This window comes from Pseudoliparis swirei, chromosome 1, assembly GCF_029220125.1.
Source record: "Pseudoliparis swirei isolate HS2019 ecotype Mariana Trench chromosome 1, NWPU_hadal_v1, whole genome shotgun sequence".
NCBI lineage: Eukaryota > Metazoa > Chordata > Actinopteri > Perciformes > Liparidae > Pseudoliparis > Pseudoliparis swirei.
In genome coordinates, this window is record NC_079388.1 from 8,820,647 (window position 1) to 8,846,469 (window position 25,823).

Here is a 25,823-nt window from a genome sequence, read left to right on the forward strand (position 1 = left end):
ATAACAGGTTAAAAACATGAAAAGCCGAGATCATCATCATCATCATTCAGAGTTAAAGATCTGCCTGATGTCAAGACATGATGCAACACATATAACAACTGACATTTAGTAGTGTGACTGCTCTGTCATTTTCCTGTCCCTGGAGCGTGTTCCCCTTGTATGTCTGTCAGAACATGCGGGACAACAACACCGTACAAATATGATAATTGTTTGCAGAAAACTTGAAGGAATTCCAGCTGTGACTGTACATAACAAAGTGATGGCATGATGCTGTGTTGGTTTTTAGGGGGCTTTATTAAAAGTTTACATCCAGAGAATATCTGTTCGTCGAAGACGGGGAAGTATCGAGTGATAAACTGCATTTATGATTTTTGTGTTTTCATTTATTAACCCCTAACCCCTTTTGTCTCACTAAAAGAGAACATGCTGCACTAGCTCATGGTAATACAATTTAAATCTGTTTTTCTTCGTGGCATTGTAGCCTTTAGCTAACTATTGTTTCAACACTTCATGTTTCTGCACAAACAGCAATTGTGTTTCTTTAAGAAAAAATGTAATCTAGCTCCTGCTTCCCGTAACTAAACATTCATGGATTAAAATCAAAGTCAATAAGCGCTGCAGGAGACACAGGGAGCGACGTACTGCAGCCGAGGTATGAGTGGACCTGCACAGTGAGAGATTAACAGCTGCTTATGGCATTATGTAACACAACAATGTGCAGCACACACATGCACATACACTTTCCACACCAATACAAACTGCACAGAACGGCACATTCCAAAGTACGGTATTTACAGGCCCATTTTTTAAATTCACTGTTTTTGGGAAGAGTACTGGACTGTGAAAGGAAAACATAATAAACACATTGAAAACAGAACCTTTCGGTTGAGTGAGGAATTAATTTGACTGAATAACGGATTTTTCTTTGAATACAACACTCACTGTTCTACACACTCTCCGCTGAGTAAAATACATTTTCATTTCAGTAAACACTTGTTTGTATATCCACAGCCTTTATTCACTTCATCAAATGAGGATGTGTCATTTTGTTCTTTCATTTCATAAACATAGGGGTTAGTATTTTAGCCAATAAAAAAAATGTACAGATTGATTGCGAAATAAAATAGATCTGTTATTTTGATATTGTGGGTTCTGATCTGTGGAATTGAACTTCAATCAACCCCCATCAGAAGACTTGTATCAAATAGCTCCCTCTTCTGGTGAACTCTGGGAAGTGCAGACACACAGGGATGGAGTTACGTTGTCGTTTGCACGCAGCATGAAGTTCTGTTAAGGGTTCAGTAATAAATGCATGCAATGCAACTTTAAGATGACTTTGTTGGATTGTTAGGAGCAATAGCTCCCAAGACCTCGACTTGTAGTCCTTAAAGTAAAGCTGTGTCTGCTCAAGAGACTTCCTCATCCGTTGCATTACGTCTTTTATTATTTTTGACGAGGTAAACCATATGCACTTGGTTCAATGAATATTAGAAAAGCGTGTTAACAATCTTGAAGATAGAAGTGTCATGTAAAGTATTACGTTCTTTGCATTGTCAGCCGTTTAGTTTACAAAATGAATGCATTTGATGTTCACATTCACCAGTAATATACAGTGTATAAATACATCCATTCAAGTTGAGCCTCAGGCGACACAAACACAAATGATCTCATTTTTCATTAAAGTAAAGAAGTAGGTGCACATCGGGTTTTTTGTCCCGTTAAACCAAATTTTAAACAGGTCAGAAAAGACGATGTGTGCCTACATCTAATGTTCAAGAATCCAAAAAATAATTGGAGAGAAGAAAAGAATGTGAATGAAAACTTCAGTCTATTGTGTTTCACAAGACAAATAATGTTATTGACATAATGACGAGTTAGAAATCCATATAAAATTACAAAATGCATATATCACAAATGTCTACAGAACACAAAACACATATGAGAAGCAATGCATAGCCTTTAGAATTAAAGAATATATATGTATATATATATATATATATATATATCTCCTCTCAGTCTGTAGAAACATGGTGCCCTAATCCTACTATCTGGCAACACAGGTACAACTAAAGGTGTAGAAAAATATATAGAGAACATATGAATACATGTACATTGGTCTTACAATGAGGTAAGTATTTGATAAAGAAATATAGCGAGAGAAAAACACTGATGGTTTGTTTGGTCCTTGTTTTGTGTGTTTGTATCAGATTCCAGTTGTTGCAGGACTACGCTCGTTCCTCTCTATGAAACATAAGTATCACATGTCAGAGTCCAGATCCCAACTATGTATCATGTTTCATCATATCTCCCGTTCCCCTTCGCCATACATCGTCCATTGAAGAACAACTTGTATCAAAATTTAAAAAAATGTTCTTTCCCACATGATGGTGAAATCACCGATCTTGTGAGTTTTGTTTCCGGGGTAGTTTGGCTCCTTTGAGCTGTGGAAACTCAACTCAAACACAGTCGGATCAGTCACATAATGTTCCCACACGGTACAAGTGTGATCATATTCAATATAAAACAGGGTGCAGCATTAAATAAGGGATCATATGATAATACACTTTTTTTTTTTTCAAACCTTCATCAAAGAAAAGCACGTTTGATACAAAAACAACAAAAATGACCAGCAGAACTTTTTCAGTCTTCATTTGTCCTTCATGTTCCCGATAACTGTTAGTACTGTTAGTGTTTTTGAACTTCAGAACACCTCCAGCTGCTCCGTCCGTACACTCCATGTAAACCTGGTGCTTCCCATACAGCCACCATGCGAGTCCTTCATGTCAACGAGACGCAGAGGCAGGTGGAGGTGACTCGTGAGTTCAATCCGCTCTCCAGTCACAGACCTTCCCTCCGTTTCTTGCAGACTCTAAAGCGTGTTAGTTCACAGGGAGTCCCGCGGCAGTTTAAGCAACTTCAAAACGAGTCTATTTCCAGAGACGCGGCTCTACTCCACCTTCCAGATGGCCACCTTTCCGTCGTGTTTGCCAGCTCCGCTGAGGACGTACCGGTCTTCCGCAGAGCAGAGCGCCGTCACCTTGTCGTTGTGGCCGTGGAGCTCCTTCAGGACCTGGTGGCGCTCTGTGTCCAGGATGTAGATCTTGCCTTTGGTGGAACTGCGGCCAACACCGCCGATCCATACCTGGAGAGAAACAGGGAGCGTTAAAAATAAATAAATACGGATTGTGATGCATCTAAAAGGTGTTTTGTAGGTGTTCCATCAGTTCTGTGTATTAACCTGGTTTTTAACTTTGATCATGCAGGAACATCCGGCGCAGTCCTGGAGCGCCACGCGGTGATGCGGTTTGGTGGTGTCCTTAATGTGCCAAATGCACACTTCTCCTGAGTCAGCACAAACACTCCACAGCTCCTCCTTCTAACAGACACACACGCACATTGAGGAACAAGGTCACACTCAAATACAGAACCAAGACACACAGAGAGAGAGGGAGAGCGATAGAAAGAGAGAGAGACTTTTGATTTTTCAAAAACACTTTATTTACATATTTAAAATGTTTAAAACATTTTCAAAATAAAGTGATACAAATCAGATGCTTTCTCTTAAAAGAAAATATATATATAAGACTATAAATACACCAAATCCTCTTCAGACGGAACAAACCAAATCATTAACACACCAACGATTCATTCACAAGAGTGGTTTAAAAAATAGAAGAAAAAAAAGAAGAAAAAAAACTGAAATCAATAAATTGATAATAAACACACATTTGGGCTTTCACTCGACTATCTTGCCTTTTATTATTAGAGACAGCTCAGTCACTCCAGCCTCCTCCATCTCGGTTACTTGAAATATCTGACTTACTGTATGTCCATATCACACATAAGTTGTAACATGTGCATAATAAAGAATTTTGCAGTTTTCCATTTCTTAGGCAACGAGAGAGAGAGAGAGAGAAGAGAGAGAGAGAGAGGGAGAAGAGAGAGAGATATGAGTGTGGTACCTCAGGCAGCAGCAGTAAGGAGCTGAATGTGGCCGTGGCTCCTCTCTGCTGATCCGGTAAAGTCAGACGATGTTTCAATGAACCGTTCCTCCACACCTCCATTATACTGTCCCTGGAAGCTGGAGATGAACGCAGGCAGACAAACGGAGAGATTATTTGATTGCACAACATCGTCTCTTATGTTTGTTGTTCTCATGCTCCAGTGAGAGAGCGGGAGACTTACAGCACCACAGCGTCCCGTTGCAGCTGGAGATGGACTGCAGGCGGTCGCAGGAGAGGCGAAACTGTTTCTTCGGCTGAATGGGTCGTGACACAAAAACCATAACTCATAACTATAAAGTGAAACATGACCGTATGAAACACTGAGAAGAAGACGGGACACGTAGTCAATAGCTGGTGTTACGACAGCAAGGTTGAATTAAAAATGTAACCCTTGAATTGACCGGTAAGCTGTCAATGTATCGATGATTATTGTATTGCACTTTGACCTTCATGTGAGCATTCTGATGTATTTAGTACTTGTGCTGGTCTAAAACGAACCTGGAGTGTTGCGACGTCCCACACCATGACGCTTCCCTCTGCACTGCAGGAGTACGCCACCTTCTGGCTGGGTAACATATGAACGTGTGACAGGACAGACAAAGACAGTGTCCATGCATTAACACACTACACACATATACATACATATACACACATATATATATATAGAAGGGACACTGGGTGAAATAGTGCACGTCAAAGGTGTCAGTTTGTGTGTGTGTGTGTGTGTTACCTGTATTTGTCTGTGTCGAGTGACAGTCCGGTGACCTCCGCCCGGTGTTCAGTCAGCTGTCTGTTACAGACCATGGCCACCATGCTGATGATGTAGATAACAGAGTCCTCAGAGCCCATCCAGACCTGGTCCTTATCAACTCCCAGCATGCAGTTCTGAAAACAGAGAGACAGAAAGATACTCTTGTGATCAGAATTCACACAGCGCTGGAGAACAGCCAGGTGTGTACACACACACACAAGTGAACTATAGGTTTTAAGACTAAATGTGAACACATTTTGGATGAATAATATGAATGAATGGACTGTTTAGAGGAGGCAGCGTACAGTAAGGTCTCACGTGTTCAACTACTACATGATTATTTTTGTATTCACAGCTGCATTTTACATCAGTGACACTCGTAACGTAAGTTATTAGCAATGTATTAGTCAATAACAGACAACAAATTGATAATGCTTTGATAATCATAGTTGTATTTCCAGCAAAAAAAACAACAAAAAACATTAGATGGTTCTTGCTTCTCAGTCGTGTGTATGTGCTTTTCTTTATGTCATGCGAGAAAGAAATGAACTACTCCTGGGCTTTTGGACTGCCTGAACCAGAATATTTGAAGACGTCACCTTAAGCTTGAGGTAATTGTGCTAAACAAGGCTCCAGAGTGGCCAACACTTTTTTACCCAAGTTCTTTACCCAAGTTCTCTTCCACCGGTCGTCACTCTGATGAACAATTAATCAGACACCTCCATCTGCACTAATCCCAAATCTATTGTACTTAATTTTGCTACTCTGTTGTCTTTAATCTATTTTATATCTATCTTATTATTTGAATATTACATGCATGTACAACGAGAGCCTACGTGTAACTGGAGTGATTCTGATTCTTGGTCACTATTTGTTCAATTGATTAATCGAGAAAACTGTGACTAACAGATACATGTAACAGGTATGTATACATGTAAGAAGATTAGGTTATGCATAATCCTTACTCCTTAGCATTATTTTGGGCTTCGGTTAAACTGCTGAGAGTTTAATGTGGGTGGAAATTAATTATGCACTACTTGAACTCTCCACTAGGGGTTAGCATTCTCTAATAAACAACACTTAGTGCCTGAACACGTTGTCTGCTCACCAGCAGTGTATCTAATACCGTAATCTGTTTCTCCAGTTTCAGACTGTGGGAAAAGAATTTATGGAATAAAAATGAAAATATTTTGATAAAGATACTCAGCCGCAACTAAAAAGAAAAGAAAAATCTGCTTGTTAATTTCTTATCAGTTGCTATTTTAATCATCCGTCATGCGGCACATTACTACTGTAGAAGTAAGAACAATGTCCAAATGCTCCAATATGTGACCTAGTAGAATCTCACACACAAACACACACACACACACTAACACACACTAACATATTTCATGTGACTGAGACCTGCATGCTTGGAGATGAGATTATCACCGAGCCTTAAACCTTTACACTCATCCCTAACTTCATTTACCTTGAACATGCTCCACTAAACTTTCACTTGTTTGTATCTTGTTGTGAAAGTCGATGTTTACACGGAAAATGTTTTGGTCTTGGGGGGAAGGAAAACTATTCAAAACACACTATACAAAACATGTGCCTGCAAGTCTGCAGATAATACCGCCACTGTGTTTGAGGTGAAGCATCCAGGAATAAACCTGAGGGAAAAGTTTAATCTGTGTCTGATGTCAGTGGTATGCGTGCTGCTGATCCTGTCCAGCATGCATCACTTCAAGCGCTACCAAAGAATTACAACAGCATTAGTTTTTCAATAAACGGGGAGCGATACACACGTAATTATCTTCAAATGTTTTTTCATTAAAATATTTCCAAATGCATTCATGGTTCATACTAAGTAAAATAAAGGAGAGGTGATGGCTCTGAGCAAGTCAGTTTACTTTTCCCAATTCACTCAGAAACGTCGGATTCAGTTGGGTCATAACTCCTGGAAAGAATTTAAAGTCAAGCAATATGTGTGTGTGTGTGTGTGTGTCTGTTTTTGTTACCAGTCTTGCATTTCCAACGTGGCAGGTGTGTGTGAGGGACCAGCTGGAGGCATCAAACACCATCACCTTCCCCATGCTCACAGACACCCACAACTGACCTGAAACACATATAGCATTGATCACTCATTTCACAGTCCCGTTTCATTCAAAAACGTGTGACCTGCAGCTGCCAGTGTTTACTCTTCCTGAAGGCCAAGAGGGAAATGTGAACGTTTGAATGGAAACACTTCATGTTCAAAACTAGTTTTCTGCTGCCTGACTGCACCCAGCCTCCACCCAACGGTCAGATATCCTGCAACGTATTCAGCGCTATTTAAAAACACCGCTGGTGGAAAAGAAAAAGAAAGAGGTGCCCTGTAGTTCATAGGAGGAGCAACAGAAGGGGACGCAGAGGGAAAGGAGAGAGAGAGAGAGAGAGGGGGGAGAGAAGAAGGAGTGAACTGGCCCTACGCCAGAAATTCAATTCAGTGACTTATATTCAAAGCGGAGTGTCGGAGAGAGGCAGGCAGGGAGGGTCTGAATAGCCAGATTTGTTCTTTTCAGCAGCAGAAATCTGAGAGCGGATTGCGACAGGAGAACTGAACAGAGTCTGTACATGTGGGCATCAGTGAGGACGAGTGTTAGCGCCGGGGGTCAGTCTGCCACCAGCCGGGCATCTAAGTGGCCCCATATGGCCGGCCCACTGAAGCCAATGGCTTTGGAGCTCTGTGTCTCTTCCTGCCACATCGTGCGCCAGTCTGTCTGCCCTACATAGTAAAGTCAGAGCACTGTCACCAAAGGCTGAACAACAGTTAACAATTATTTTGCTTTAAGAGGACAAACGCGATGGCTGGGACTTCCTGATGGGCGAGAGAATAAAAGAACAATCGGTGTCTTAGAAAAGGTTTGGGGCCAGAGCAGCTTCAGGGCTCCTCGGTGAGTTTTTGTTCCAGTCTCTGGAGGAATACCATGTTATTGAAAGATGCTCACTCGGGTTGTGTTTTTACGTCGTTGAGGAGGAAATCTGGTGACTCTTTGTGTCTTTGGTGAAAGCTTCCGCATTTAGGTTTTCCAAGATTTATCAAGTATATAAAGTATTTTGAGTTTCTGGGTTAACGCCACTTGTTGAACACTTTGCTCTCAGAGATCATTTCACTGCTAAACAGATACTTACAAAGTGCAAGGTATGCAAGTGGTAAGTACAGTTTATTTATATCGCACTTATCACGGACCAAGTGTCTCAAAGTACAGGAGAGTAGTCAATTAAAACAATAACAGGAGTCAAAAACATATCAACAGGTAAAGAAGTAAAGTACAATACACAGTAAAAGATGGTGCAATAAAATAAATAAACAGAGAAGATAAAAGGCAGGACATAGAATATTAAAATTAACCAAATGCCAGTGTAAGCAGGTATGTTTTGAGGTGTTTAAATGATACTATTGAATCAGCAAACCTTGGGGGTCCAGTCTTTTGTAAATAGTTTTTAAACTCCATAAAAACAGTTCATTGTGGGTATTAATTTTGTTCCATTTTTAAAAAAAACAGTAAATATAAACATTTTTAGTGGGTGTGCAGGAAAGTTAGGAGGTCTTTCTGCAGAATTACAAGCCAAAAGTTGACTGTTTACTCCTGTTTTTCCCAGAGAGGGACGGCATCACACCTGCTGTTGCCATGTTTACTGCATGTGAAACAGAATTATCTGAATTATTCTGTTCACATGATTTCAAAGCTCCCACTGGAAAGGAACTATATATATATATATATATGACCACTTAACTTAAGGAGATGTTTCCTTCCTCATATATTTGTACATTTCTGGCGGACTTACTTATGTTTTCGGAGGTTCAGAAACTTTGTGTGCAGCTTTATGACGGACTCTCTTTATGTTGGATTGAGTGGCGAAGACAAAGCAAAGGTCATGTGTTTGTACATCAGTGGCCGTGTGTTGGTGTCTCAGTTGAAACTCTGGAATGTGAAATTCCCTTGAGAGAGAGAGAGAGGAGATTGCTTGGTGACGGTTGTTACCTGGTGTGTACAGAAGCACATCGACAGCCTGAGGAGCAGCGAGCTCCAGCGAGGGGTTAATTTTGTGCTTCAGCGTCTCTGCAGTTGTCTTGGGGACCATCATGGGCACTGGAGACACACACATAATTAAACATTTAAACAGTTAACAAGAGTTAATTAATCATTCACAGATAGTGAACCCTCAAACAGCAACACACATCACCTCTGATGAGTCATCATGTACGGAGGAACACAAAATAAATGTCCAAATGAAGAAAAAAAACATTCTGAACTGACAAAAAATTGCAACCAAAATGAAGTCATCAACAACAACGTGCATTATGAATAACAAAGATTTTAGTGCATCAGAGAAGCATCCAAACTGAAGCGATAATGCCTTCCATGTTGATGCAATCCACAACAGTAATCCTCATTACCTTCCATCTTGATGCGGTCAAAGTGAGCCAGCTTGGAAGCAGCGTAGATGGCCTTACTGCTCTGAAGGCTGCCCACTACTGCGTCCATTAACAAGGCGTTAGTCAGGGCCTGCTGCATGAACTGGGGGTCCTGGAGACAAAGACCCATTCACAATTACAACACAACTTGACATGTAGCGCGTTGGAAAACAGAAGACGGTGCTTCACGAAAAGGCCTCACAATGAGATTGTACAAAATAATTTCTAGATTTAAAAAAACGTCCGTGAAGGTAAGTTTAGAAAACAGATTTTAGGGTGTGAATAGTGGTATGGATTCAATTGTAAACGTAAAATTGCTTTGGTGAGATAAAGCAGAGATAAATATGTGTTGATTATTTGGTTTAGATATTGGTGCAATGCTGCCAGAGGTCTTTCCATTGGGGGGGCTTATTCACCGTAAACAAGAGAGAGAAAGGAGAGGCAGAGATGTTACAGTGACATCATCTGGTTTCACAAAGGAAACCATCCGTCTTTGTTCAAGTGAGTATTTATGTTCGGGTACGCTTCAGGGAATTTAAACCACACCTACCAAAGGTCAGTGACGTTTACGATGACTATTAGCGCACATGCGCACACACACACTTAGATAAGGCCACGTTATGAGTAATTAAGGCGCATGATAACTCACCACATTATCTTTCCTCTCTTTTCCGATTCATCCCCCACATACACATCATACCCTCATACTGGCACACACAGTCAGTTATAGCTCTACCTTGTGCTGGTCAGCCATGTTGCGCCCGGCCCACATCTCTTTGACCATCAGGTTCCATAGCTCAGTCTCTGTTTTCAGATTGGCCTCGAACGTCTCCTTCCTGCCCTGAACACGCAGCTTCAGGCTCGGGATTCTCAGGAACAGGAAGGGAGCCGAGGACACTTTCACCTCCTGGAGGCAAAGAGAGGAGGAAAGGATGAAGATCACTATGCAAACTCAAGAATCGCTTTGGTCCTTCCTTTTGCCACACCTCTAGATCTCGGTACTGCGCCACCTCCACGTATCCAGGTCGTCCGTCGGTCAGCAGGAAGAGCCGTCGCTGAGTCATGGCGATCTTTCCCACACCGCGGCTCGTCTTGACTGAGGAGGACAGCTTGAAGACACACTCGCTGGGATCAATGTGCTCTGAGACGGACGCTGGCAAGCACACCTGAAGATCACACAAAAAACCTGAGTCAGCTGATTTCAGTCAGTTTGTCAGCTGTTGAAGGAAAAACCTTTTTAACAGCAGGTTTTCGTTATGGGTTTGTATTGGCCTTGATGTTATAGGTGGTTCATCCATAAATGCATTTGTTACAGTAAAACTATTTGTAAAATGTCACACGCCATAAGTCAAAAATAAACAAAATTCATTGATTAATAAATGTATCAGATATAACAATGACTACTATCTGTATCAGCTCTTTTGGTGTTTTAATTGATGAAATAAAGTGTTGGAAAAATTATATTCATTCAGTTTGCAGTCAAAATAAGAAAATTTATTGATATGAAATAATTTAATACATGTTTTAATTGCCAACACTTAATTACTCGCAGCTCACATATAGCAATATTGTTTGAGTTGCCCACATGTTCAGCCAATCTTAAGATCTTAAGATATTTTCTTCCTTTCATTATAACATTCAATAAATTATTAGATACAAGAGATATTTCTCTTTCACAAACTACATATTGTTAAACAAATTAAACTAATACAAGCTCTAAAGCAAACCAACACAATCTTAGTTCTCAATGTTTCCTGTATCTCTCCAATCAGTGTAAAGAATCACCTGACTCCGATCTTCTATCGAGTTTTCTCCTTTCTGCCTGTTAGTAGACGTAAAATAAGCCTAAAATCACAATTATGATCAGCTGACAAGCGCATCGTGATGGATTTTCTATCTGTGTGACACTTCACTCTCACACTGTGAATGTGACCATAACTGCAGTTGATGTGGCCAAAACTCTATATTCAAGATGTGGGTCTTTAAGTTGTATGTTACATGTAAAGCCTCCATACAGACCTCCTGCGCCTCCACCTCAGTCTCCTTCCAGATGGTGTAGAAGACTCTAAACAACTCTGGACCCACCTGCTTCTGATGACCTGCAACAAACAAATGCACACTTTCATCATCAAGTATAACTCTGTGTCGACACAGCCAGAAACACTTTATTTTGGTCTTAATTTACCCAGAAATGGTTGAGCTGAAACTGTATACAAATGCTCCACCTCATTCTCTCTCACACACACACACACACACACACACACACACACACGCACACACACACACACACACACACACACACACACACACACACACACACACACACACACACACACACACACACACACACACACACACACACACACACACACACACACACACACACACACACGCAGGCATGCACAAACATCTGGCAGCTGACTGGGCAACTCCTTTTTCAAGCAGTCTAATCTTCCAGCTTGCCTGTAAAGTGAGCCTGTACATTACAACTATGATACAGCCCCGTACAGGCACAGCCATCTGTTAACTACCGCTGAGCATAAAGTTAAGGCCACAAAATATATGTAACGTTCAGTTTCATTATGACTTCAAACAACCACAGCAGGACAAAGGATATTGTGGAGCCGATAGCCAGGCGTCCAACTCTCTGTCTGCGTCTCATTCTCCAGCAGGTCAGAAGAAGAAAAGGAAAACCTGATGTTTGCTCTTTTTAACGAACGGGAAGTAACTTCCCTATCTTTTCAAAACCATAACGTGGAAGGCAAGATGAGCTCTCACTCCAACCTTTCTGCCTGAAGACAGACAATTTTGTTTTAATCCTCAGCTATTGAAAAAAGACCTCACCTCCCCCTCTTAAAACACAGTGTCTCCTGAGTAGCTCTTATCTTATATCAAAAACAAATACCTCTTAATATTCGGCCCTTCGCTGATATAACGTGTCCTTCCCGTTTACATACCAAATCGGAGAAGACAGGAATGTTTTCCGGTCACTGCGGCTCTCAGGCTGCCAATGGCTTCTAGTAGCTGCTCGTAATGTTTACAATGTACAAACAGTGGTGTTCAAGACTGCTCAGTGCAACACCAAATGCAACTTATAATATTTGCCTTTCTCCACCAGCTTAAGGCCAGTAAATTACCACTGCAGCCCTGGTTACACCTACAACACCAAGCAGCCCTGCAAGGCCAACTTCTTCAAGAAGGGGCGAGGTTGTGATTAACCTGAGCAATGAGTGTTTGCCTAGTAAGAGAGAGAAGACGTGTGTGTGTGTGTGTGTGTGCTGAGGCAGCAACTTGGAGTTGTCAGAACAGTTCTTTGGGAGAGACTGAAAAAGGCCCGAGCTGCTCTCATAAATGTGCATTAAAAGCACGTAATACACACATCCGTGCATGTAAACGCAGAACACGACACCACTTACCAACAGTTAAAGCGTCAAAGAGTCTATGTATGGTTCCTTGGTCTTTTACAATGCCAGACTCCTGGATACATTTCACAAACTCCTCCAGCTGCATATACGTTTTCGGCAGCTTGAAGCGCTTCACGGCATCTTCCTCGCGCCCGTTGCTGTCACGCGCTTGTTCCCGCTCCTGGTCCCTCTTGACCCGAGTGATGAGCCGCTTCAGTTCTGGCCGTTTGTCCGCCTGTGGAGAGATTCTATGGGTCACTATTACGGCGCTAATCAATATGGTAATCAGAATCATCACAGAAGCTTTGATACAACTGTGAATTGATTTATTGATAGCCATTAGAAATGACTTGTTCCTGAGCTAATGGTGTTTCTTGTGTAGTACACCTGAACAATATATATATATATATGTACATACAGTATATAAATATATATATATATAATAATAATATATATACAGGACTGTCTCAGAAAATTAGAATATTTGTTTTGTTTTTTTTATTTTCTGTAATGCAATTAAAAAAAAAAATGTCATGCATTCTGGTCTTTTTTCAAATCAACTGATATATTGCAAAAACTTTTATTCTTTTAATATTCTGAATTACATTTTAAGAAAAACAAAAAAATAAAAAAAAAGATTTATAACAGCTGAGTGTTTGTCAAGGCTCAGGAAACCTTGCAGGTGTTTTCGAAGTTAATTACAAATTTTGATTTTTTTAATACCCTACTAGTATTATTTTTTTTTGATATTCTAATATTTAGAGATAGGATATTTGAGTTTTCTGCTGTGTGTCCATCAATCAGCAATAAAAAAATAAAAAAAGGCAATATTATTTCAGATGATTTGTGAAAATCCAGAATGCATGACATTTTTTTTTTTATTTTATTTGCAGAAAATAAAGAACTTCATCACAATATTCTAATTTTCTGAGACAGTCCTGTATATGTATAAAAAATAAAAAAAACTATATATATATATATATAAATGATGCAATGATCAACTGAAGTGAATCCAGATAACGAGCAGTGTACAACACAATGTCCCCATTCATGACTGACCTGTGACCTTTCAGCTTCTGGCAGAGAGTCAACCAGAGACTTGACCATCTGAGAGGGGAAAATGTCCGAGTCGGTCTTATGAAGGCTCTGGAAGTCCTCCAGTGCGTCCAAACGCCGGTTGGCCACCGTGTTTACCAAACCTCGCAGGTAGTGGTACCTGGAAAGGCCGACGGATGGATTTGGTTAGATGTCTGATAGTTATTCAGTTGTCTAGAAGTCGTTGGTTGGTTTGCAATTTTGATATTCTCAAATTATTCACACATAATGACACAATCCCTCACCACTGCGTGAATGATTTTTAAAACAATATTACAACTCACGGTGTTGTAATATCTTTAGAGCAATATTAATAGAGAAAGGTTGTACAACCTGTTTTTCCCTTAAAAAATACAAATAAATTAAAAGAATGACGTAGTAAATTTGACAGAGAAGCATCCGCTTCAGGAAATGGGTTGGTTGAGGTTTGCAGGAACACATTTGCAGTTTAAACAGAAGCTGAAGCCAATAAGGGCCCACTGCTATCAGCAAATCCTGCATTTTATTTGAAAATGTTTAATATAGATTATAATTATTGATGGAGTTTAAAGTTCATCGGAAATTATGACAATTAATCTAAACGAGTCACACACACAAATAAATATGCTGCTGAAAATACTTAGAGCAAACGGATGTTGAATATTGAACAACAAACAATATCCCTTCTCCGTTACGCCTCCTCTGTGTACCTGGCCAGCAGGGCAGACTCTTCAGGTGGTGTCGTGTCAATCGCCTTCCCCAGCGAAGACACCATGTCAGAATAATAGTTCTGGACGTAGTGATAGGCCAGAGGAGGGGGGAACTCTGGGAGGCGGAAAACCTTCACCGCTTTCTGAGGAATCTTCAACCCTGGAGAGTGACAAAGGAAATTAGAAATAGTTTGACTCTTAATTGACTCTCCATTAAAATTTGTCATCCATCAGTACTGACCAACATCCGGTGACATCTTCCTGAGGGAGACAGGTCTGTTGGGGCTGATGTCGTTGGCAGGTTGCTCCAGGTTGGGCAGGCTGGCCCCCAGCTTCCGGCTCAGTCTGTCACAAGGGCTGGCGTAGCTGCTGTAGCCCCTCCTGGACAGATCCGACATGAGAGCACGCCGAGGAGATGCCGTCATCGCACCGTTCCTGGAGAAAGATGTGGAGGAGACAGATGTTTCGTTATGATCTCTGTCAATAGGTAGATCATTAAACAAAGACAATCTATGGTCTCATTTATGGGGGTGCAGTAAACCCAGATGATTCATTTTCTTACAGTACTTAATTGATTAAAGTTATTCACTACTTAAGCATCTTTATTGCCTGGGGGGTTCTTGAAAAGCACGCCAGTATATCTTCTGCACTGTCTGCATTACTCAACCACTCAGTTCATACAGATGGAGATATATAAAAACTATATGATAGCTGTGTTGGTCACACTTTTGGTCTGCAACTAGTGGTCATTTCTGTCATCCATTGATTTGCTAATTATTTCCTCAACCAATTAATTTCTTGAAGAATAATAATGAAATTGTTTTCGTCCAACAGGTTGAAACTTAATTAAGTGTGGATCACCTGATTGTTTTAGCTCTATTGGGCTTTAAGTATGATAACTCTGGGGCAGCCATAAAGCAGAATAAGAGCTGGGTTATGCCAGAAAATAAATACTTTACAGGACTGTATGTCTCATGGGAGGTGAGAATTCCTACTCAGCGTGTGACCTGATTATGTCTTCAAAATATACTCGTTTGCACAGCAAACAAAATACTCTTTTATACCGACAGTTGCCTGGTTACCACTGTCCCTCAGCTATGACATCATACTTGCAGATATCCTACCTGTGTGCATGGTTACGCGTGTTCTGCTCCATGCGGCTGAAGGCGTCCCGTTTCCTGTTTAGCCTGTCTCGCAGGAACGAGTGGAATATATGAGTGTCTAATACCTGGGGATGACAACGAAGAAAAACATGCAGCACAGATTGTCAGAGTTTGAGTGTGCGTGTTTTGTTTGTAAAAATGTGTGAGTGTACCTTCTTGTAAAAGAGCTGGTCTGCTGGCTCCCGGGTCCTTAGAAACTCCTCGCTGTTGAAAACTCTGTGTTCGTGGTTTAGAAAGTCCTGGACGCCTCTGACGAAGACAGCACGACAGATGGAAAGAGCAACAATTAGACAAAACATACAGAAACAAAGACAAATACAAAGACAAATGGTTACATTCAGTCTCATATATCTGAAGATGTAACTTCTACCCCCTGACCCCTTTATTTCCACAGCTGAATGAAACACTCAGAGAGCTTTACCTGAAGCTGTTCACCACGAGTTCCAGAGCGATGTTTTGTATCTGTGTGTTGAGGCGTGTCTGCCAGTCTCTGCGTTGGCATCGCAGTGCGTTGACATCCGTGCCCGCTCCGAGATGACACATCTCCAGGTCATAGTGAAGCTGGAGACCCTCGGCCCTACACACACACACACACACACACACACAGTACACCCAGTGTGTAAGATTTGGATAGACCAGAACAGACTCACAGGTCTCTTCTTGAGTAAACTGTGTTCCCTTTGTATTTTGAGTTAGCCGCTATTTAGGAGCTAGATTTAATTTTTGTTTAAGCTTTACTCTCTTGGCGGTTCCAGCATCAGCATTTGTTTGAGTGAACCTACATTTCTGCAATTGAAGAGTGGTGGTACACTGGGTCTCTGCCACGATGGAAGCAAACTCACAGCCATCAGTTTGCTTTTACACCGTGCGCGTGTGCGCGTGTGTGTGCGTGCATGCGTGGGTGTGCTACCTTGACATAAAGCTCTCAGCTGCAGCCAGAGGGATAGCTGGTAGGTCAATGGTTTCAGACCATGACGACTGAATGATGCCATCATCAACATTCACCAGAATTAGCTCCTCTGTCTCCTATACAACACACACACACACACACACACACACACACACACACACACACACACACACACACACTAGGTACAAAGGCTACAATTCATTACAATACAGTCTGACTGTGCTCTAGACTAACAGGCAGCTACTGTTAAATATGTGAACCGAGCTTCTGTAGGACACTGAATAAAGATGAATGTAGTGGAGAACCACTTATTGTTAAATACTGTACGTGAGCTCAAATGAGAGACTATTGCAAAGACTGGTCATTTTAATTACACGCAAGCAATATTATTAATACTTATGATAAAGCTGATGTAAACTATACTGCCAAGGGAATTTCTGGAAAATAGCCAAGACATTAGAGGGGAGAGTTGAAGAAATATGTATGTATCCATGTTTCCACTAGTTCTGACTAAAATGTGTCCAAAATTAGATTTTAGATTCAAAATGCTATCCAAATATCATAAAAACGTTTAGATATTAACTTGAGTGACCGGACTGTACGCCTTGATGCTGATAAGAAAGTGTGTAGACAGTGAATGTTACTCACTGCGGCGACCTCGTCGAAATGACTGATGTGGCAGCCCATCAGGAAGGCTGTGGGAGCCATGAGGAAGTCCAGCATTCCTCTCGCCAGGACAGGAACATAAGGCTGCTGCCAGGTCAGAGGCTGGAAGAGACGTCAGAGGAACAGACGACACGTTAAAAGATGGATGCGGGGATGCTGCGGGGAGTTATCCAATATTTAAGTCAAAATAAAATGCAACAATTGTAATACACAATGTTTCCCGCCTACTGACCTGCAGGTACAGCAGCAAACTCTCCGCTACCAGAGTGAGTCTGGCCCAGTCAGCAGAGAATAATACCACCCTCTGCTCTTGAAGGAGGAAGGAAAGCACCTAGAGAGAGACGAGCCACATGGCGTTACCTTAAAATAGGAAAGTTTCCTGTTTTTCTATATTTACGATGCACTTTATGAAATAAAGGACCTGCCTATCCCCTTTAAAGAAATACAGTTTGACTAAATAAATATATTTTACATTGTAGGAGCGCAGGAAAGAACGCAGCGCAGATGAGGGTGATATCTTTGGCCGTTTATTCCACTCTCGCAAACAAATCCTCCGTGACGCTGACATCTCGTCCCCTTTAACCCCTCAACGCCACATCGTTGCCCTGGTTACGATACCAGCTCTTAAAGGGACCCTGTCACATATACCGTAAGCCCCCCCACTAGGCCTGTGAATGCTGTGCTCCAAGCGGAGGCCCCTACAACATCACTTTAAGACTCCCTCTTGTGCTTCTACGCGATGCGAGAGCCGTCTGCGTGCGCTGCTTTACCTGGAGCAGCGTTGTGTGCGAGAAACAGAGGAAAGGAAGATGCAGGTCGATGTCGATAATAGGACTGTCCTTATCCTCCCTTGATGGAAGAATCACGTGGATGGGACGGAGGTTGAAGGACTAACAAACAGAAAAAGACACATGTTACTGTAAGGATCTAGCAGTTAAAACTGGTCACACAGAGACAAATACAGATGAACTGAGAGAACATTTGTTTGAGATATTTCAACAGAGAGAACAAGTTTCTTCGGACCACATGTAGCTGTCCAGGTGGCGGTAGAGGGACCAGGGACAGCTTGGCAGAAAATTCCTTTATGGTCTCCTCAAAGTCAGCTTGTCTCGTAGGCCGCAACAGGACCAGGAGGCTAGAAATCGAGTCGGGGAAGGAGAGTCGGAGGTGGAAGACAGGTTTAATATGTCACCAAATCACCTGCACCAAGATTAGGTTTTCCATCAGCTTTATGTGTTCAATATAAATGATTACCATGACAAGCAGTCTTTCAGAGCGTTGTAATAGCGGAACTTGGAGATGATACACACAGCAAAAGGTGTATAGAGGCGGCACTTTGACGAACTCCCCCTGAGGCCATTATGGATATCACCTTCCTGACAGGACTGACAGGGTAGACAGCCAATGAGAAACAACTGTATACATTCATTGGAATCAACATTTGAGTGAGAGTGAGTGTGTATGAGTGTGAGTGTGTTTTCATACCTGCAGAGCTCTGTAGTATTGCACGACAACTCCATGGGATCGGTTCCCAAACAGGTCGGTAAAAACCAGGAAGTGATAACTGTCTTCTCTCTGCTCATTGGCTAACTGAAGACCACCTATCCAAAGGAAAACAAGAAGTCTCTCAGCAAAGTTGAACTGTATTACACTTTGAAGTTATTCAGGAATTAAATTCACATAAACATCCATCCATACACTGTCAAAAAGGGGGGGGGGGAGGGGGCGTCCAAGCAACCTGCTCTACTCCAAGTTGCCTGCAGATGCTTTCTGACTACCTCAGTGAATTCTACCAAGGATAAATATGAGTTTTTCTCCCATTGCTTCAAATTCTGCACAAAGGACGTGTTGGTCAGGTTGAGGAGTTACTTAAAGTGCTCTTTCCACCGCTTAATAATATCTCAAGTCCGGGTCCATGGTTCTCCTCTTCAGCTTAACACAGCCTGAGCAAGTCCTGCTTTCCCTTTCTGAGTTTATCGTGATGCCAGAACTTCCCAAAGGTCAACCGAAAGTACTTCACCACAAACCACACCCAGACTTTTAATTTGGTGACCTGCAGCTTGAGGTCCAAGACACAATATTAACTGGTCTGAACCATCGCCCTCTCACCCAGGCCTATAGAGGACTGATAGAGAGCATCCTCACCGCAGGCATCACTGTGTGGTATGGAAACACCACACAGGCAGAGAGGAAGGCTCTGCAAAGAGTCATAAGGACCGCGGAGAGGATCACAGGGACACAACTTCCGTCCATGGACTCTATGTATGTGCAGCGCTGTCGGAAAAGAGCAGAGGGAATCATTGGAGACTCACTTCATCCAGCTCACTCTCTGCTCAGACACAAACACTGCACATACAACCTGAGACACAGCAGAGCGGACAGCATCGTCACCCATAGGACACGCTTCTTCAACAGCTTCTTCCCTGCCACAGTCAGACTGATGGCACAACACAGCTACTGAGAAAGAGGCACTCCTTGAAACTGTGAAAAATGTGCAACACTACAATCAGTGCAATAGCCCCACACAACCTTCCCCCAACATCTGAACATGTGCAATATCCCCATATCACTGTCCCCTCCCCCTCCTTCTTTCCTTTTACAAGCCAGGTACAGCACTAGCCTACTTACATACTTATTACTGTTTACACTGTAAATATTGCATACATACACATTACCACACAGTGTGTTTTTTGTACGGTGTTTTTTGAGATATGTTTCATATTTCTATTATTGTTACTGTTACTGTTATTATAGTGTGTTGTTTTGTACCTCTTGACTCGGAGAACCCTGCAAAAATAATTCCGATGTGTCTGGACTGCTGGTCTAGGCACAGATGGCAAATAAAAAACCTTAAACCTTAAACCTTAAACCTTGAAACTCAGAGTTTTGCCTTTATAATGAAAGACATATGGCGAAAGGATAATAAGGTAGTGCATGTCTGCATACCAGTGGGTTGTTTTGGTGCCTAATCTATATTGCGGATTCAAGTGAGATAGTAATTCAAGATGGTGGTTATGGCAAGATCATCAAGATTATGATCTGTGACTCATGATCAGTCACACCATGACATTATATGTCATATCAGTAGAAATCAAGGTTTGGAAGTATGCAAATCAACAATGTCACAATTTGTGCAGATATGACGGTAAAGCCAGCAGCACAACTGGAATTCTAAAATGAGAAGAAACATTGACTGTCTGAACGCCTCCGTTTGATGTGTGGAATGAGTCACGGACATGGCAACAAGACCTTGGATGGAGAAGGCAAAACAAAGTTTAAATACATAATGAAGGAAAGGCAGTGGGGCCTATATTAATGTTGTCTTTTGGTTCACTTGGGGAAGCTTTCTGACTTTGAAACCAACAAGAAAAAGTAAATTGAGCCGAGGCAGAAAAGAAGTAAGCAAAGTACACAAGGAAAGAGAAAAAAAAACGCTGCTCGAGATGACCACTGACACTTACGGACTGTTGTATTTGCAGAACAAATGTTCACCATTGCGTTTCATTCAACTCAAAACGTGTACATGTTCAGTTTGTCACAGAGGAAACACACGGTACCAGGGAAACAGAGCTGTGGCAACGCGATGAGGTCCAGATCCTTTGGAACACTGATGTCCTCTGTTGCTGAGGACGCTTCAGTACAATTGCTTGTCTCTCCGTCATGCGACTCCTCTGCAGCACGGTCTCGCCTCTTCTGCAAACACCCAGAAAAACAACACATGTGGGGGTTAATAACAAAGACGCCTGCTGAATGTGATCTGAAACGCCCAATCCTTCATTCACATGTTAAGCAGCTAACATCTACCATTAATATCTGAATTTGGCTTAAGAGTTTAAAATACCTTTTTGATAAAGCTCTTCCTCCTCTGGACACGACTGAAAGCTGGTCCAATGAACTGGCTGGAGTTGGTCTCCTTGGAAACAAATGGCGGGGCGTGGACCTGCAGTACCTCTGCATCCAACAGGGGGATTTCATCTGACTTACTCTGCAGATGAAGCTAAGACATACATATTTAAGGTTATAGGTTTGGCCACCAATAAGTCACTTTACACATTAACACCCAGAATAAAAACGTATCTAATGTCTTCATAAACTGCTTTCTACACTGTGCCATTAACTCAGTGTTTCAGATCAAATGTTTAGGTGCATGTGAAGGAATAAACATACAAGTATAAGTAGAAGAAACGGTAATTTTGCATATTGGAACCATGACAGTATTTAAATACAATTCTACTACCTCAACGCGGCAAATAAAGTATTTTGAAATAAGCTTTTAGCAATTGAAAAAAAGGGCCTGAAATAACAAAGATGGCTAAACTACTGGCTTTATGGGAATCATCAAAACCTTTTAAATGCATCTGACCAATCAAACCTGTGTGCTACAACATACATGTATCCTCTTTTTAAGTGTATCCTGTATCCTTTACCAAACGACACTTGAACTTAATCATACTTATGGTATTTCATAATCCTTAATTACTGCTATTTCAAAGTCTGTGTGTTAGATACTATGCACACCTGTGGTGAGCATGCTGTCTGGTCATGTGTGGAGCCTGACTGCTCGGGTGCTAAAGGTCCATTCAGTAGCAATCTGATCGCATTAGTCGCCACTCTTGTGCGTATATGTTGATACAAGGAGCATGCAAAGTGTAACTGATGAACGCATCTGTTTGTTTGCATAGGTTTTATTTTTTGACAGTGGTTTTCCATCTGCCTTTGTGTTTGCGTGTAATATACCTGGTATATGTCTCGAAGCTTATCACTGGGTGCTCCGACCACGACGCATGCCTCCAGCAGTCCAGACGGGAGCTCTGCCATCACACACACTGTCGGAAACACACACACGGTGCATTTAGACGAGATGAGATCACTATCACAAAAATGTTTCAAATGTCAGCTATTTTTCTCTAACATATGCACTGAGGTGGATACCTCTGGTTATATTACATCTAGGTAATTGCAGGACATGTTGCACATCTCAGGAGTACATTTTATTTCCTCTTTTATTCCACCATTCAATTCACTCCATTATCCAATGACAGCAAATCTGATCTTATTATTTTATCTTCAAAGCATGGTTCCACTGCAAAAATACACATACTGCGAAAGAAGATGTGCTATGCATCACACATTATTACTACACATGCAAAGACCCACTGGTCAAATCGGACAACATCAACGATGGCACAAGGAGTTAATGGTTTTAAAAATTTCATATTTTGGCCATGACTCACTAAACATTCCCAAACCAGATGAGTTCCAGTTTCCCAGATGAAAACTACAGCTTGAGTGATCTAATGTGCACAACACAGCACCAGCTACAATTCAAAAAACAGTAAATAAGAAACCCACACACAGAAACATCACTGTTCTGGAAACCTCCTCCAGATGTGTACTGACACGCATACACACAGCCATACTGAACATGTAACTCACCCAAACCCACAGATGTTGTGGTTTGTCCACTTGTGCAGTAAACCACACGAGTCATCAGAATCAGAATCACAGACGGGAACACCGGGTTACCATAACTACGAACAGCTGGTTTGGTTTCGTCTGGTTTGTGTTCAAAACACTTGATGGACTCGGTCTCACTGCAGCTGGATGTTTCAAACACATAGCCACTCATTTTACATCTCTCTATTAGATCTCTCTATCCCGGCCAGTTCTTTTTACTTCCTTGTTGTGTCTATTCTCCTTCTTACAAGGACGACATTTAATCTTTTTTAAATAAGTTGAGCTACTTTCCACGCACACCAAAAATGAGGACACACAAACATCTGTTGAGAACTGCTTACAGATCAATCTACCAACCTATCCGTGTTCGGCAGATCCACAAATATAATCTATGACACAGTTGCACTCTGTTAAATGTTGCTTCTTTTCCCTCGACCTTTCTCTTTCATGTTATTTAACTCTCCTCCTCTCTTCTCTCCTTCCCCCTCTTAGATCACCTCTTGCTCTTTCATCCTGTACTTGTTCTCTCGTTCTTTACTTACTTTTCTTTCTTCACCTTCGACACACTTGTTTGCTTTCTCTCTTTCTTAGTCTTCAGGCCATTCCGGCCTCTGACTAACCACCCTGCTGTGTCACGGAAACGAACAAACACACACACACACACACATAATGTATTCCCTGAAAACCCCTCATCTTAGAAACCATGGAGCGTGTGTACATTTACACTTCTCATAAACTCAATCTATCTCTGCCATCATAGCAGTTTTATAACTATAACTATCTCACACACATCAACTGGCAGGACAGTCTTACACTCACTCACACACACACACAGACACACACTCTTAATAAAATGCAGATGTCATGCATTCAAGACCGAGACAGATAGAAGGAGGCAAACAATGTGAATCGAGTAGTTCATATTGTGCGGCCTTCTGAATAAAAGCGTGTGCTTCCTTTCTTCTTCCCATATGGTCGACAAAGATTCCACTAGAAAAACACCACTGAGCGGAAAATATCTCTAACATCAACATACCGAACAAAGATTATAGAGGCAGCCTCCATGCAGAGGCTGTCCAGGAGCTATAACAACAAGAAGCGACATGTATGTAGCCGACAATTTAAAAAAAAGTTGTATAGAACTGAAAAGAGGGATAGAGGAAGGAGGCTGCTTCCAAAATGGAAGTGGTTAAATCTGACGTAGGCAGTTTGTGTTTTGGCATCATAGGGCAAAACAATCCATAATAACCTCACAACATGTTGTAATTTAAGTGGGCTGAGAGAGAACACTGGACAACTGCACCCCCTCTCGTGCAAGACTTTAGAAAATCAAGCATGTGACGGGAGACTTTGGCCAATCACGGGTCATTTCAGGGAGACGACGTTCCTATTGGTTGTTTTATAAACGCAGACGCACGTGCACATCCCTCTGATGAGAGCCTGATGAGAGCCTGACTCAACGGCGGGACATCTCGCAAGAAAAAAGTTGCTATTCCACCCGTTGGAAACGGCTGCAATCACGGCAAAGCAACAAGGAAAACCAGACGGCTCAAAAAGAGAGTCTCCATCTCTGAAACGCTTCGGCAACATTGCACCTCACTGAGGCCTCCAATCACAGTAAAGTATCTCAAAGGGCTTTTACACACCCACACGTTTGCAAAAGAAAAAAAGGATATAACTCCATCACGGTCAGAGTCGAGATGATGTTCAAAATAAATGGGTAATACTTGAACAGGTTCCCGCGCTACTGCTGCGAGGTTCTTAGGGCCGAGAGCTGCAGGATGAGGGCTGTAGTCTCTAATTATGTCATTCATTTTGTTGTTGTTGTTTTATTGCCTTTTTCAGAATTCGGCCTAATTCTTATAACGCAAAAATAACCTTCCTACCCCAGCTATGAAATAAGTAATGTCAGGGCCGTGGGGACGATCTGCCAGTGTTTGTAAACTTGCAACAAGCTTTTTCTAGATTTAGAATGACATCTATGAAAACTACATCCTCTTTTTCTTTTGCAAACGTGTGGGTGTGTAAAGCCCTTTGAGATACTTTACTGTGATTGGAGGCCTCAGTGATGATTCAGAATCAGATGGAGTTCTTAATTGGAGATTGGCACCGTCCCATCGACAGTAAAAGAGTCAATGATTATTTAAAACCCATTTACGCCACTGGAACTTGAACCCAAAATGGACATACGCATGTTCAAATGGAGCAGCCTCTGACTTCAAATCCTAGTGAAATGACAAATAAAGCATTGCACGCTCACAAGAGTTCTCTGATCTGCTGGGCACAGAGAGGAAGAGGTGAGCTCTTCAAACGGGTGGCATGCTTTTATGGGGACCAGACGACATTTACAAGGTGTGTGAGGACAACCAGAGCCTTGTATTCAGGACCTGAGTCATTGCACAAATTGCATGCAGTAGGACGTGAGTGAGTGTCTATATTATCAAGACAGTTTACAAATATTTTACTGCTTTTTCTTTCCTCACTTGGTGACAATTTGAAAAAAGAAAAGGAAAACAAGAAGTAATTTATTTGAATGTTGACACAACCTGTGATCCCACTTATTTCCATCCTGCATCGTGGTCCAGTTGCATACGAGGTCAATCTCAACGAAACGTGGTGACGATCACGTTCATTATACCTCAGCTAAAACGTAAGTGACGTCAGACCGCGCGAAAACAGCAGTTGGTGCATGACGTTACCGTAAAGACAGTCAATAGACATGAAACTGACTTGAGACAAGTTGAGCGACATTCTTAACGCAGCGGGGTGAAAATCAAAGACTGACCTGGAGTTAACTGGACTCGACCATTCCCTCTGGACAGAAGTCACACAGACTCGACGCGGGCTCCCGCTTAGCGCCACACATCTGTGAACAAGTCTTTACAGCAAGTCCCACTCCGTCTCTAACTGTTCCAGCGCTGGGATTGAACCGGTAGAGCCACGGCGCGGTTTACCGCTGGCCTGTCAAACTAAAAGCACTGACGGCGCTCCGGTCAGCGGGATTTCGCAACATTTCAAAATAAAAGTTGTCTATTTGTCTTCTGCACTTCCAGGAACTGGTTAAAAAGTACCATGGCGCCATCTGGTGCGGGTTTGGTGTACTGCTACGCGAAGAGACCTCAATAAAAAAATCCATATGCGATTTGGTATGAAATAATAATTTAAACTTATTGAATTACCAAATAAATTAATAATAAAGTATCAGTATTTAGAGCAGATAAACAAGCCATGAAGTAAATG

The 25,823-nt window shown here is 41.8% G+C and overlaps 1 protein-coding gene across 2 annotated transcripts; it reads right to left on the reverse strand.

Moving 5' to 3' along the window:
- Positions 1 to 275: 275 nt before the first annotated feature.
- Positions 276 to 25,517, reverse strand: dennd3a (DENN/MADD domain containing 3a). Of its 2 annotated transcripts, none has more exons than XM_056416054.1 (30): positions 25,369 to 25,517; positions 21,864 to 21,952; positions 20,968 to 21,123; positions 20,684 to 20,819; positions 18,612 to 18,727; positions 18,381 to 18,502; positions 18,150 to 18,261; positions 17,897 to 18,016; positions 17,359 to 17,457; positions 17,109 to 17,228; positions 16,461 to 16,576; positions 15,972 to 16,127; positions 15,703 to 15,799; positions 15,512 to 15,615; positions 14,629 to 14,822; positions 14,388 to 14,547; positions 13,663 to 13,819; positions 12,616 to 12,838; positions 11,219 to 11,298; positions 10,186 to 10,365; positions 9,936 to 10,106; positions 9,182 to 9,311; positions 8,766 to 8,873; positions 6,759 to 6,856; positions 4,735 to 4,889; positions 4,503 to 4,569; positions 4,186 to 4,258; positions 3,963 to 4,081; positions 3,239 to 3,376; positions 276 to 3,142 (listed from the first exon to the last, which is right to left on the reverse strand). In XM_056416054.1, the coding sequence occupies exons 2-30, from the start codon at positions 21,942 to 21,944 to the stop codon at positions 2,948 to 2,950; spliced, it is 3,783 nt and encodes a 1,260-aa protein (XP_056272029.1). In that variant the 5' UTR covers positions 21,945 to 21,952; positions 25,369 to 25,517; the 3' UTR covers positions 276 to 2,947. The 2 variants fall into 2 exon arrangements, with proteins under 2 accessions (XP_056272029.1, XP_056272020.1); XM_056416045.1 differs by having other exon boundaries at positions 18,381 to 18,511.
- Between the last annotated feature and the right edge of the window lie 306 nt (positions 25,518 to 25,823).

Bases quoted from the DNA above. Each gene is read 5' to 3' on its own strand.
- dennd3a (XM_056416045.1), bottom strand. From the start codon at position 21,944: ATGGCAGAGCTCCCGTCTGGACTGCTGGAGGCATGCGTCGTGGTCGGA. The intron at 17,458-17,896 runs GTAAAGCAGCGC...GTCTCTCTCTAG, and splicing joins CGCACACAACGCTGCTCCAG to GTGCTTTCCTTCCTCCTTCA. The intron at 4,570-4,734 runs GTAACACACACA...TATGTTACCCAG, and splicing joins CTCGACACAGACAAATACAG to CCAGAAGGTGGCGTACTCCT.